At 40.3% G+C, this 12790-nt stretch overlaps 1 protein-coding gene across 1 annotated transcript in view; it reads left to right on the forward strand.

Moving 5' to 3' along the window:
- Positions 1-5817: 5817 nt before the first annotated feature.
- Positions 5818-12790, forward strand: part of LOC126278009 (neural cell adhesion molecule 1-B-like) — a 1138606-nt gene continuing 1131633 nt past the window's right edge. The window contains exon 1 of the mRNA XM_049977712.1: positions 5818-6065. Coding sequence (XP_049833669.1) covers positions 5996-6065 — 70 coding nt within the window. The 5' untranslated portion in view covers positions 5818-5995. The remainder of the gene's footprint in view (positions 6066-12790) is intronic.

Below are 12790 nucleotides of genomic sequence, written 5' to 3' on the forward strand. Positions count from 1 at the left end.
TACAGGCGTTATCCCACTGTTCATGTGGATACTTGTCTTGCTGTAAAGAAACATATATCCTGACTCCAGGTCTGGCTGTACTACACTTCCAACCGAAGAGAGTAATGTGTTCTTCTTCACTGGAGCGGGTGATTGGGGAAGGGGGGGGGGGGCATCTGTGTCGTGCAAATCTTTAAGTACCAGGTGGCTATAATTAAAGTGCAGCTTCTCATAGAGGTTCGTTGTGTAAGCGAAACATTGTAGACATTCTAATGTGCTGATGTGGAAACCACTAGTTCCACGACCAGATGGGAACGGTTGAGAGGCAGCACGGCCATACCATAACAAGTACGGTCAGAGACACCAACAACGTCACACAACATTTCAATCAATCTTTCGGTCATTTGTGTGGTCGTGGGTAATTTCAGGCAGACATACGTGCATGGAGGTGGTGGGCTGTACGTACACCAGATCTGGGCGACCGAGTTCTGCCTCTCGACGCTTTCCATCTGTTTGGCCATACACTAACACCATCTCGTCTTGTTTCCAACACGACTACCGGACCATTCTGCTGCTTACAGTTTGCTGCGTCAATCACACAGTCTACAACAGACAAGGAACACACAACATGTGATCAGAAGAACTTTCATTCGCCGGCGCCAACGATGCATTCCTGGAGACATGTTCGTAGGACCTTTCTTCCTTTATTTCCAGTAAGGAATCCGTACGTGAAATTTCTCGGGTTTATTAATGTTCACCCTGAATTTAAAATGTGGATGGCATTACTCCCACATAATCTAAGCAGCTGTAATGAGGTGTTAATGATTCGCGTAACCAAGCAAGTTCTACGCCTCATGCTAATTTGACGTTTGTCTCACGCAGCATTCACAGTATTCCAGTATTAACGCCCAACAGTCCTGGAAATGAACGAAGTTCTCACTTCGGTCTTCGTTTCTTCTCCTGCCTCGATCACGTCATACTCCAGAGAAGCACAAGAACACGCCTGCAGTAAACTGCTCCATTGCCCTGTATCAATAGACGGACTACTTTTGTGATAACGTAAGGACACAGTTCACGACCGGGATCTCACAGTGAAACCCGTCGACAGCTAATTACTGATTAAAGCGTGCAAATATGTTTATTTTTTGTAGGACGCACGGTTATTTTTGTGTGATTATTGTTGTGATTTTCAGTCCTATGATTGCTGTAGTGCAGCTCTACATGGCAGTCTATCCAGTACAGTCACCTTCATCTCTGCATCACTACTGCGACCTACATTCATTTCAACCTGCCTACGTTATTAAACCTTGGCCTCTCTCCACAGTTTTTAATCCACTGCTGTGCTCTTTTGATGACGCCGGATGTTCCTATAGATCGAGTCGTTTCAGTCGAGTTGTGCCATAAATTTACTTTCCCTTCCAATTCGATTCACAGCTTCCTCATTTGTTACTAGACCTACACATGAAAAACTGAACAGTCTCCTGCAGCATAAAATTTCGAGATCTGCTATTATATTCTTAACTGAATTGTTCACGGTGCAAATTTAACTTCTGCACAGTGCTGCAATCGAGACAGATAGCTCCAGAAAACCTGTTTTCGTTTTACTAGTTTCGAATGCAACTCTCTTCTTCAGCCAGACTCAATTCTTTTGCTGCTCAATAACAAACGTTATCTGCTACTTGTAATATATCATTTCTTCATCTAATTACCTCAGCATCACCTGATTTAATTTGATTAGATTCCATTACTCCTCTTTTACTTTTGTTGATAATGATGCTTTCAAGACACAATCCATGCCCTTCAACTGATCTTCTAGGTAGTCGACCAATCTCAAAGTTTTTATCTCTTCCTGAATTTAATTCCGTCTCCAAACTTTCCTTTGTTTCCCATACTGATCGCTCAATATTCATATTAAGTATCATCGCGATAGGCTACAACCCTGTTACTCTCCCTTCTCAGGTACTGCCAACTTTTTACGTCCATCGATACTTATAACTCGACTTTGATCCCTGCCAAGTGTCGCTTCCCTGTATTTTACCTCTGACACCTATATAATTTCAGCAGCGTCTCTAGTCAACATCGTAATACACTTTCTCTAAATATTGATCAATGTCCTACTATCGTTATACATCCAATATCTCCCTTTTTTTTACTCTATGTTGTGGCCAGCGTATGTAGCAATTGTCATTGCAACAGACACTCTGTATGTTTACATGCGACACAACTTCTGCAAGACAAAAACCTAATTTCAGAAAACGTTATTTACATGTTAAAGCGTGAAGCGGGACTGCTAGATCAGTCAGCTACTGGTTTATCGATCGTCAGGTTTTTACTGGACGTTAGCTGTTCCGCTTTGTGATTTAGTCCACACAGTGGCTGTTTCCCTCCAATTAAATGTTGAAGGTAGATAATTTCATGCTATCTACTTCTCTTCATACACAGAGAAGTCACTCCATGCTGATCAGTGGAAAATTAAAAAAAGAGAATACATACCTGAAAACCTAACAACTCAAATGTTTACATGGGAGCGAAAACCGATCGTGTAAGTGGAAATCCGAGGGCTAAAACCGGATTTCCAGAAGGGATATTGGGATTTTTAGAGTACGAACCAAAAGTGGTTTAGGGAAATCGTTTTACAAAATTCTGTTTTAGAAGTTCATGTAAACACAGTGGCTGTTTTAAACCTTAATACTAGGTGACTTGGACTCTGTTTTACAAGGGTACTGTTTGAACTTCCTCTCACCTTTATGATTCTTACTCACTGGGTGTGTAACCACAATTGGGGCTTCAATATACGTAAGTAGGAAGACGCAAGTCTCAGCCGTTTTCAGGTCAATCGTACTTTGTATGGTTGCTGGTATTGAACGAGTTCTCTGCCTAGCGAGTAGCTGCTTTGTTTTTTAAGCGCGAGGTGTCTAGATCGAATTTCACTGTCAGTACTCACCTTGTTTTTCTTCAGTCTCATGTAATTCTAACAAAAGATATTCGTAGAACGAGTTGAAATTATGAGACGACCGAGAATCGTTTATGAATGTAAGGCCAGTTGGTTCTGCGATGTTGTTGTTGTTGTGGTCTTCAGTCCTGAGACTGGTTTGTTGCAACTCTCCATGCTACTGTATCCTTCCCAAGCTGTTCTTCTCCCTGTACGTGCTGCAGCCTTCATCCTTCTGAATCTGCTTAGTTTATTCATCCCTTGGTCTCCCTCTACGATTTTTACCCTCCACGCTGCTCTCCAATACTAAATTAGTGATACATTGATGCCTCAGAAAATGTCCTACCAACCGATCCCTTCTTCTAGTCAAGTTGTGCCACAAACTCTTCTTCTCATAATTCTATTCAGTACCTCCTCTTTAGTTATGTGATCTACCCATATAATCTTCAGCATTCTTCTGTAGCACCACATTTCGAAAGTTTCTAATCTCTTCTTGTCCAAACTACTTATCGTCCATGTTTCACTTCCAAACATGGCTACACTCCATACAAATACTTTACGGAACGACATCCTGACACTTACATCTATACTCGATGTCTATTCTTCAGAAACACTTTCCTTGCCACTGCCAGTCTACATTTTATATCCTCTCTACTTCTACCATCATCAGTTATTTTTCTTCCCAAATAACAAAACTCCTTTACTACTTTAAGTGTCTCATTTCCTAATCTATTCCCTCAGCATCATCCAACTACATTCCATCATCCTCGGTTTGCTTTTGTTTTATCCTCCTTTCAGGACAATGTTCATTCCGTTCAATTGCTCTTCCAAGTCCTTTGCTGTCGCTGACAGAATTACAATATCATCGGCGAATCTTAAAGTTTTTATTTCTTCTCCATGAATTTTAATACCTACTCCTACTGAAAAAAACGCGCACATGTAAAAATTCGGCTTTCACCACAAGTTTCGTATGTCGCAATAATTATTGTTTCCCATATTTCTACGATCAGTACATCCTGAGTCTTCCAGTGCTTCATAGGTTACACATAATACTTCTGGTATTGTAAAGATACAATAATATAAATAACATGACTACACCGATTTGATCGAAAGTTCTTGGGTATCCTGTTTACACTCCCAGTCTCCTTACGAAAGCTTTTGTCTCCTTTTTTTTCAGGATAATGAATGAGTCATTAAACAGCGAAAATCTTCACGATTATCACAAATCTGCTGTCAGAATTACGTTAAAATAAAGAAAAAGAAAAATCAAGTACGAAATTCAATCGAAAAACACTCGCTGTTTTGGAACTAAGCCCTTACTCCATCAGCGGCGGACTCTTTAGAAGTAGTGACCATACAGAGTATATAAGCACGCCTAAAACTTTCATCCTCGATTTTTCTATTTACATGTTGTAAGACGTGCGTATTTCTAAAATCTATTGCCAAACCACAATTTTTGAAAGATTTTTATATTTTATTAATAGGATTAAGTAGGAATAATTAATATTTGTTATGCTGGAAATAATTGTGGTAGCAGAGAATATCTGCACCAAAGTATTGTTGGCCGGAGAGACCGCGCATTGATGTAATTTTAAAAAGGGCGGGAGAGAGAGCGGGAAAGACCGCGCATTGATGCATTTTGTAATGGTAGCAGGGACTGTCTGCATCAGAAAGCATTGTTGGCTGGAGAGACCGCACTTTAGCGTTCGTAGGAAGTCAGTAGAAAGCGAGATGTGAAGCGAGTAGGTAGCAGGTCTGAAGCGAGAGGTTGAGAGGAACGGTGTGCCTGCCAGCCACTAGCTATGGTTTACAAGAGATTATAAACGGATGTACAGAGACATCAGCTAACTATTATCATAAGAGGAACTAATATTATTGAATTACTTTTTTGAGAGACTAAAGACTACTGAAGGTATGTTTGTGCAATGTTCGTTGTAAGATTATTGTAAAACGTAAGTCCCATTTAAACGTTTGTAAAATCATTTCATTCAGAATATAATTAATTTTTGCCAGCAACATTGCATTACTGATTATAATTCATCCCAAAAACCATCAACGTAAAACTTTGCAAAATTTTCTTGTTGTCAAGAAAATGTTTAACCATGGAGTACGTAACGTCAGTCAAATTAATTAAAGAATAACGTCAGCTTTGGTATTAAAGAAAACGTCAGCATTGGTAATAAATACAGCCACTTATTATGACAGCCCACCAGCAGCTAATAGATTATAGTAAGAGAGAGTAAGTATATTAATGTCGCAGTTCGATGTAGCAGTCAGATGGTCGTCCATTAACAGTAAAAAAGGTAAGGAACTGTTATGGGTTAATGTAGGTAACGACTGAGGACCACGACGACGACACATTCTATGTTTCGTCGAAATAATCAGAACATCAATTTTAATAAGCAGCATTTAAATTTGTATGCGAAGATTGAGAAAGAGAATCAATTTCAGAGGGAAGATTTCATTTGTTATTATTAAGCAAGAGATAGAAAGCCTAAGGGAAGGTTTCATAGGTTATTGTAGACGGGAAGGTTGTGTAACAAACGAGGTATAGAGGAGACGGGAAGGTTTCAATATGTTGCACTCCTAGTCTTGCCCAACACACTCTGTCAGTATGGATGAAACCGCTAAGAGAAATTCGAACGACCTCCTTATTAGCTGAGTAGGAAATAGGTACTACACACAGACGCGCGCGCACGCTTACACAGAGGGAGGGACGGGAAGAGAGAAAGTGTGTGTGTGTGTGAGAGAGAGAGAGAGAGAGAGAGAGAGAGACTACATTCCGCGAGTGCTAGTAAGCGCGGCAGAAGCGGCCTGCGATAACGAGCGACTGTCTTCCGCCGAATTCCAGCGCGGCCGCTCGGTGTGTCGTCGTAACGTGAGCAGCAGCGCAGTGGGCGGTGTGTAGTACCCTCTGGGAGGAGAGGGGCGGGAGGACATGCGGGCGCTGGTGGGAGGGGAGCCACGCCACTGACGTGACGCCGCAGGCTACGCGCTACGTACGGGCCGTGGCTCTGCCAGTGCCCCGAGGACTTAAGCGCGTCGCGTTCGGTTGGCAGTGCGTCGTGGTATCTATAGCAGGTGATGTGTGCTACGAGCCGGTGCGTCATGATGGCCAGGATACTGCTGCTCTCCACCGTCGTCTTCGTTCTAGGTGAGTCTGCTGTCGCGTTACATTCACGCCTCGAGATACCAGGGTGTATCGTGGCTCGAGTTTGTTGTTGTTGTTCTTTTTTTTTCAATTTATTGGGTTTCGGGAGGTATCCATTCAGCCAGCTCAGCAGCGGAACATTGTGACGATACGAATGTAAGGAGAACACAGTGTCCAGTCCCTGAGCAGAGACAATCTCCGGCTGGGAATCGAACTCGGTCCCGCCGCTTGGCAATCCGTTGCGGTGATCGCGCAGCTACTGATGGAGAAATATCGAAATTAACAGGGAAAACGTATCACAGGATGAAATATTATCGTAGTAGAAACCTATCTGTAATGTAATTTTTTTATTAATGTTAACTGAGCACCATGTTTATCAATAACCTGCCTTAAGAGGAAATGCAGTGCGGCTTCAGCACGTTATATGTTACAATTACTGTATACTTTTGTCAGTTAAAGGAGCTGTTCTACCTGTCGTCATCGTATTTTGATGCAGTGAGTTACGAAGTAAACGTCTGTATATAGCGCCGGCCAGTGTGGGCCAGTGGTTCTAGGCGCTTCAGTCGGGAACCGCGCTGCTGCTACAGAGAAAAGGAAACAAAACTATTGGAGTAAAGTGTCTATCATTGTCAGATTTTGCTGCACTATCTGAAAATGTTATACCTGCAACTTCATTTTTTTAGAAGAAATTTCTGCAGGAAAATGAACAAATTTTAACAAGCACTGTACTTTCTGAAAACAGATATTGGCGAAACAGGGAATGTTAAAAAATTTATTATCTCTGGAAGATAATCTGAGAAAATACATTGGAGAAATCTGCTAAAGAGGAAAGGATACATAAAATGGGAAACGCTCATGGTATAAGACAAGTACGATAAAAAAGACGTGTCTAAAAATGCAAAAATCAGGCCTTAAAATACGCTACTAACGCCACAACGTGTATGTGCAAGCGAATGTCTGGCATTAAAACATTAGTTAAATTAATTAGAAGGACGATAATGGTGAATTAGTAGGCCCACGGAAATTTATAGAAGCTCAAAAATTACGAGGCAACGATGAAATATGCAGAAAAATGGAAAACATATCATAAGTAATGAGAAAAAGAAGACTCGCATTCTTGCCAAGTTACATCGATTTCAAGATAGTAGGTTAATCGAAATGATCTTAAAATATAAATGGGATAAAAAGTTAGAAACAAGTGAAATCCATTATGAAAAAATGTTTTATAAAATAATAATATAAAAACTAATGAAACAGCCGATAGTGAAACGTTTAGGGGACAATTGTTTTATATGGAAGGATTCATAGGCAGGGGAGTGAAAAAAAAGTGGTCAGAAGACAAGAAGAAAAAGACATAGTGAACAAATGAAAAAGTACTGGAAAAAAAAAAACGAATAGAGAATTGACACTGGCGCATTGCCCTTAGTTGGCGCGTACCAGATAAAAAATACAAGATAATTTCGAGTGTATCAACAGCTTGATGCAAGTGTTTCAGTTGACCTCACTTCTACGATTTGCATTCAACGTCTTGTAAATCTTGAGAAGACTGTACAATTAGCTCCTTCACTTCTCCATCCATTTCAAAGGGAGTGCTGTACATCTCATTTTTGAAAACACTTGTAGACAGAGATATCCGGAGGAGGTTTGTCTGCTGATCTTGGAGACCATGTTACAGGCGTCTGAAATCATGGGAAAGGCGGCTTATCCAACTTGGGACCTTACTGGCACTCTTGGTGTCGTTTTAAATCAAAAGCTAAATTTGTCAGTGCTCCATCTTACAGCTACTACATTTTAACCACGTGTCTAATTTGAGCCACGTTACTCGCAGATTAGTTAGACAATTAATTTGTTTCATGTTCAATGGATCACTTGCAAAGTAAATTATAATGATAAGGAAAGAATCGTTTCTCATTCCCATCGCACATTAATTTGAAAATATGCCTACATGCTGAATGTGTATAAGGTTGTTTTTTCTTTCCTTCTACCTTTTAGCTATACGGATGTGAGTTATTAATTCCTACCCACCATTTTTTCCACATGACAATAATAGAAATTCTTTTACAGAATAAAATGTGCTGCCAAGGAAAACTTTTCAGTTTTCAAATTTTACACTGTTGTCTGACACACATGATAACTGGATAAGTGGTCAAAAAGTTTAGTTGCAACATTGTGCACTCCCTTTTTGTGTTACAAACAATCATAATGTGGAGTAATGATTACCATTTTTTTCTCCTGGTATTGTAATTATGTACATCATTGTTCCTTTTGAATTGTAGTGGTTTATTTGCAAGAAACTTCATGAGGGTAGATGAAGTCTCTTTCTGTCTGCCGCACAGCCTCGTCCGAGAGGAATCGCCTACCCTTCCAGGCATTTCTTAAGCCTCCAAAGGCGTGGGGAGAAATAAAGACTATAGCTGCGAGTGCTCGAGTGGCTCCCAGTTGCGTGGCTTCTGGCCTCCCAGATCCAGCGGCGTCTTGTGCCGAATCGCGACCAGAAAGGAACTTGGCGCAACACACGACCTCGGTGGTTTCCGACCGACATACGATCCCTTTCACATTCTTCGTTCTCTGGTGGATGTGTACCGGTGTTTGTCCTTCGGCTGCCTAGAAACGAGTAACAGCAATTGGTCCCGTATGCTCGCATTTGGTAATAGCGATCCCCTACTTCCAGTATTGAATTAGCCATTTGGCAACATTTAGCAAATGGCTACGGGCCCAGTGCACTAGGGGGCAGGGGCCTAGGTGTAAAAAGATCTATCAAGTTAGCTGTTAATGGCATTCTACGTATCATCCAATGGAGATGGAGATGGCGCTGTCCCAATCTTCAATGATAGTAACAATTTTAGCTAATTTGTAAATGTGTTTGCTGGCCACACCATACATTGGGGTCGCAAGTGTGACAGTACTACAGAACTTACAAAAAGCTTTCCTAAAGTTGTCAGAGCTAGTAATAATAATCCAATCAATTCGATCAGTCTTTATTGATTGTCAGCATGAAAGTAATTAATGGATATAATATTTATTTTTATAAGTTTACTATCACAGTCATTCAGTTCTTCTACAATGTACTTACTATACTTACGGAACTTTTGAAAAATCGCTCAGATGGCTCTAAGCACTATGAGACTTAACATATGAGGTCATCAGTCCTCTAGACGTAGAACTAATTATACCTAACTAAGGACATTACACTCATCCTTGAACGAAGAAGAATTAGAACCAGCTATCGTAGCAGCAGAACGGTTCCGGACTGAAGAGCGTAGAACCGTTCAGCCACAGCAGCCGGCGGTACTTTAGACACGAGCCGCCCGGGGTGAAGGTAGTTGTATAAAGTGTTGTACTTTCGCGGTTCCTCTGTTTCTCTGGTGTCATTGTTTCTCAGACGGGATTTGTAAACTAATAGGATGCAATAGCACGACAGTAGAAGATATTAAGGTAGTGAAATAATTTTATCTTCTGATTGTGAAATTTAGCGACAGGTAAACGTGACACAATGACAAATAGAATAAGCTTGTTTGTGTTGAAGCTACCAAGTTAAGAAAGAAGCAAGTAGGTTTTATGTGCACTGTATATGACAATGTAGGTACCAATTTTCGGTGTTTCATATGATAGTAAAATGTTATCGTTATAATTCAGTCTCTTCCAAATCCAATAAAGATTTATTTACCACTGACACGCCAGGGAGGGGACTGACTTTTAGAAACCACCCGTTCAGTGGTGTAGGTTTGGGTGCCAGGTTTCACATCTTGTAGCCAGTCATCCTGGTGGAAACACGTTTGGGAAAATGTGACGAAAATAATTGCTCATGGACACTAACCTATGAAAAATAACCTGACCTTATCTGGTAGCTCCGCAGTATAATGACTGAGGCTCCAAGCTTAGAAACTAAGAGCCACGTGTTCAGTACTTGCAGAAAGTAATTTTTTTAAATGTTTATCAAAATAACTGTGTTGTTAATCTCGATTTAAATATAATTTGTGATCGTTGAGTGTTTCAAACCAGTCAATGTAATAACGTTATTAGCTTGCACAAATTTAACGAAGAGTATTTATATTTAAGAAACTATGATTGCAGTTAAGTAGCTTTCTATTTTCTTACGGTGCGAAAAGAATTTACGTACTAAATTCTTGTATGACGTTAACCGTCCAATAAGATATACACATTATTCTGGGGCCAACACGTGGAAAATATGCACTCTGTAAAAATTTAGTGAACCTAGCAACATTAGTTTCATTTGGTAGTTGTGCAGACATGTTGAATTTATTTTAGTATTCATTACTACAAATAAGTACTCCATATGAAAGCGAGCGTCTTCATAATAGGTTTTCACGAAATTTCATGTGACATGTCCACCAAAGCAGATGATCGTCCCGAAACATACTTTGTCACCACAACACCGCTTTGTCTCAGAAGCGGGGATCACCGCATGGAAGTTTATTTATTCTCTTTCGTCTCCCCACAATCGCCACCTGTCAAGCTCACTAAAGCTTACTGTAAGTAGAATGTTTTTCCTGCTACGTTTAATTGATATATTGATAATTTTAAAAAATTTAAATATTATGATAGGTTAATGAAAATGTAACTATAATGGCATAAGTAAATATAAGGAAAAAAGAATAAAGCAAGGAAGTTAGGGCAAAATGAAAAACTCCATACAATGATTAAAATCACTTGAGCAACGGTTCTAAATAAAGTAAAAAAGTAATTATATTTAAGTGAAAATTATACAGATAAGAATAAAGGCCATAGTCATTTCGATTAAGATTTTTAAAACAAATAAAACGCCTACTGAATTGAACCTACTACCTGCGGTTTACGATAGTAGGACATCAGTCACTTTTTGTAAAGAAAATTCGTTATAATAGTGTTTACCAAATCGAGAGAGGGTGTAATACATTTTGGCCCTACTTCTCTTCGATGATAGCCAACTGCAGTGCAAAACGTTCTTTTTCTATATTAAAGCACATTAAAAGCACATTAAAAGAACTCTGTGTGACTAGAAGGTCGGAACGACCTCACCTTACAGAATATAGAATGTTATTTATTTTGAGATATAATTTGTCCAAATTAAGTAGAGGAAACCTTTTTTTTAAAAAAGCGGGTGTATTTTATGTCCTAAACTTTATGAGGAAAAAAGCAAACCAAGGTCCTCTTTGTAGCCTTTGTCACTCGTATTGGAGTCGCGCTACGTTGTCTATTTGCTGTAGCAGTGCCTTAAAACGGAAACTTTTTTATCGCCCAACATATTACTCTTAAGGAGCCTGTCTTGCAAGGGGTGTGCCAGAAGGAGACATCCATTTCCCGGCAGCTGTCGTAAACATGCGCATATGTCACTCTGATTAAGCAGGAACACAGCAGCATATTTAAATCGCGGCAAATATAGAATCCGAGTGGTATGAGAGGACAGATGTAGGAGATGATCACTGTGATGGCGCACCAAGTGCGAATCTATCTAGTTGCCGATACTATAGCCACTTCCAGCAGTGAACAAACCATTCTGCCAATGCTGGGGAATAATATGTTGTCAACCTGCCGTTAGCTATTACGTCCGTAATTCCGTGTAATTGGCTCATTTAAACAGTCCTCTGGGAATACACAGCCATCTGCTACCTATCATTACGTGAGCCACCACCGCAATTGTGGCACTCGTATTAACGTCATCAAATAAGGCCTTAGTCTATAGATCACTCAGCATTTGCCAGGCCCATCTCCAGGCATTGAGAACAATGTATATCTTTGTGTGCATCGGAATCCCTGATACGAGCATATGAGTATGGCATTCTGAAAGTCTTTAATCTACCTTTTCTTCAGTTAGCCACTGACCTTTCTTTCTTCTGCAATAGAACTATACCTGCTCCCTCAATCCGTTTCTGTACTATATGACCTATTAATATTTTCATGCAAACACCAGACGTCAAAGAACACCTAGATGTACACCATTCCTACCTCTCTTGGGATATTCAGCTCAAGAACCTACTTTCAGCAGTCTGAATTCTTCTGTAATTCTCATCTTCACGACATCCAATTGGACACGTAAAAATGTCCAGTGTGTCACAACGTTCAGGACGCTAGTCGGATCATCGACTCGCGTTAAGCTAACTTCATGGAATGCCTTACGGCAGTGTACTGCGACCATTGTTTTTTGTGTTGTATTTTAATGACCTGATAGACAATATTAATAATAACCTCAGACTTTTGTGCATATTATGCATTTGTCTATAATGAAGTACTGTCTGAAAGTAAGCTACTCAAATATTCAGTACTTCTTAAGATGCCAAGAGGCACAAAGATCTGCAACTTGCTTTCAGTGCAGAAAAATGTGTGTACTTCACAAAATACAAATGAATTGTATCCTATTACGGCTGCACTCTTCGCCTTCCTTCACTTCCTCTAGGAAATGGACCCAACGAAGGTGACGCTGTTCTGCGTGGTCTCTGAAAGCCTGTGACTCCACGCCACTTAGAGGTGCGAATCAAACAGTCTATATCAACATCTACTAAACACAGCTTATCACGGGGATGTAGCTGAAACACCGCCCTGTCAATGTTTTCCATAGTTCCTTTCTTCCCCGCTTCTGCAGACAACCCCTTATTCTTCGCCTTATCAGCCCAACTAATATTCACCGTTCCTCTGTAGCAGCACGTCTCAAAAGCTTCCATTCTCTTGTGTGCCGCTTTCCCCACAATCCATGTTTCGCTACCATACTCTGCTGTGCTCCAAAGGCACAT

The sequence above is a fragment of the Schistocerca gregaria genome, chromosome 6, assembly GCF_023897955.1.
Source record: "Schistocerca gregaria isolate iqSchGreg1 chromosome 6, iqSchGreg1.2, whole genome shotgun sequence".
Classification (NCBI taxonomy): domain Eukaryota; kingdom Metazoa; phylum Arthropoda; class Insecta; order Orthoptera; family Acrididae; genus Schistocerca; species Schistocerca gregaria.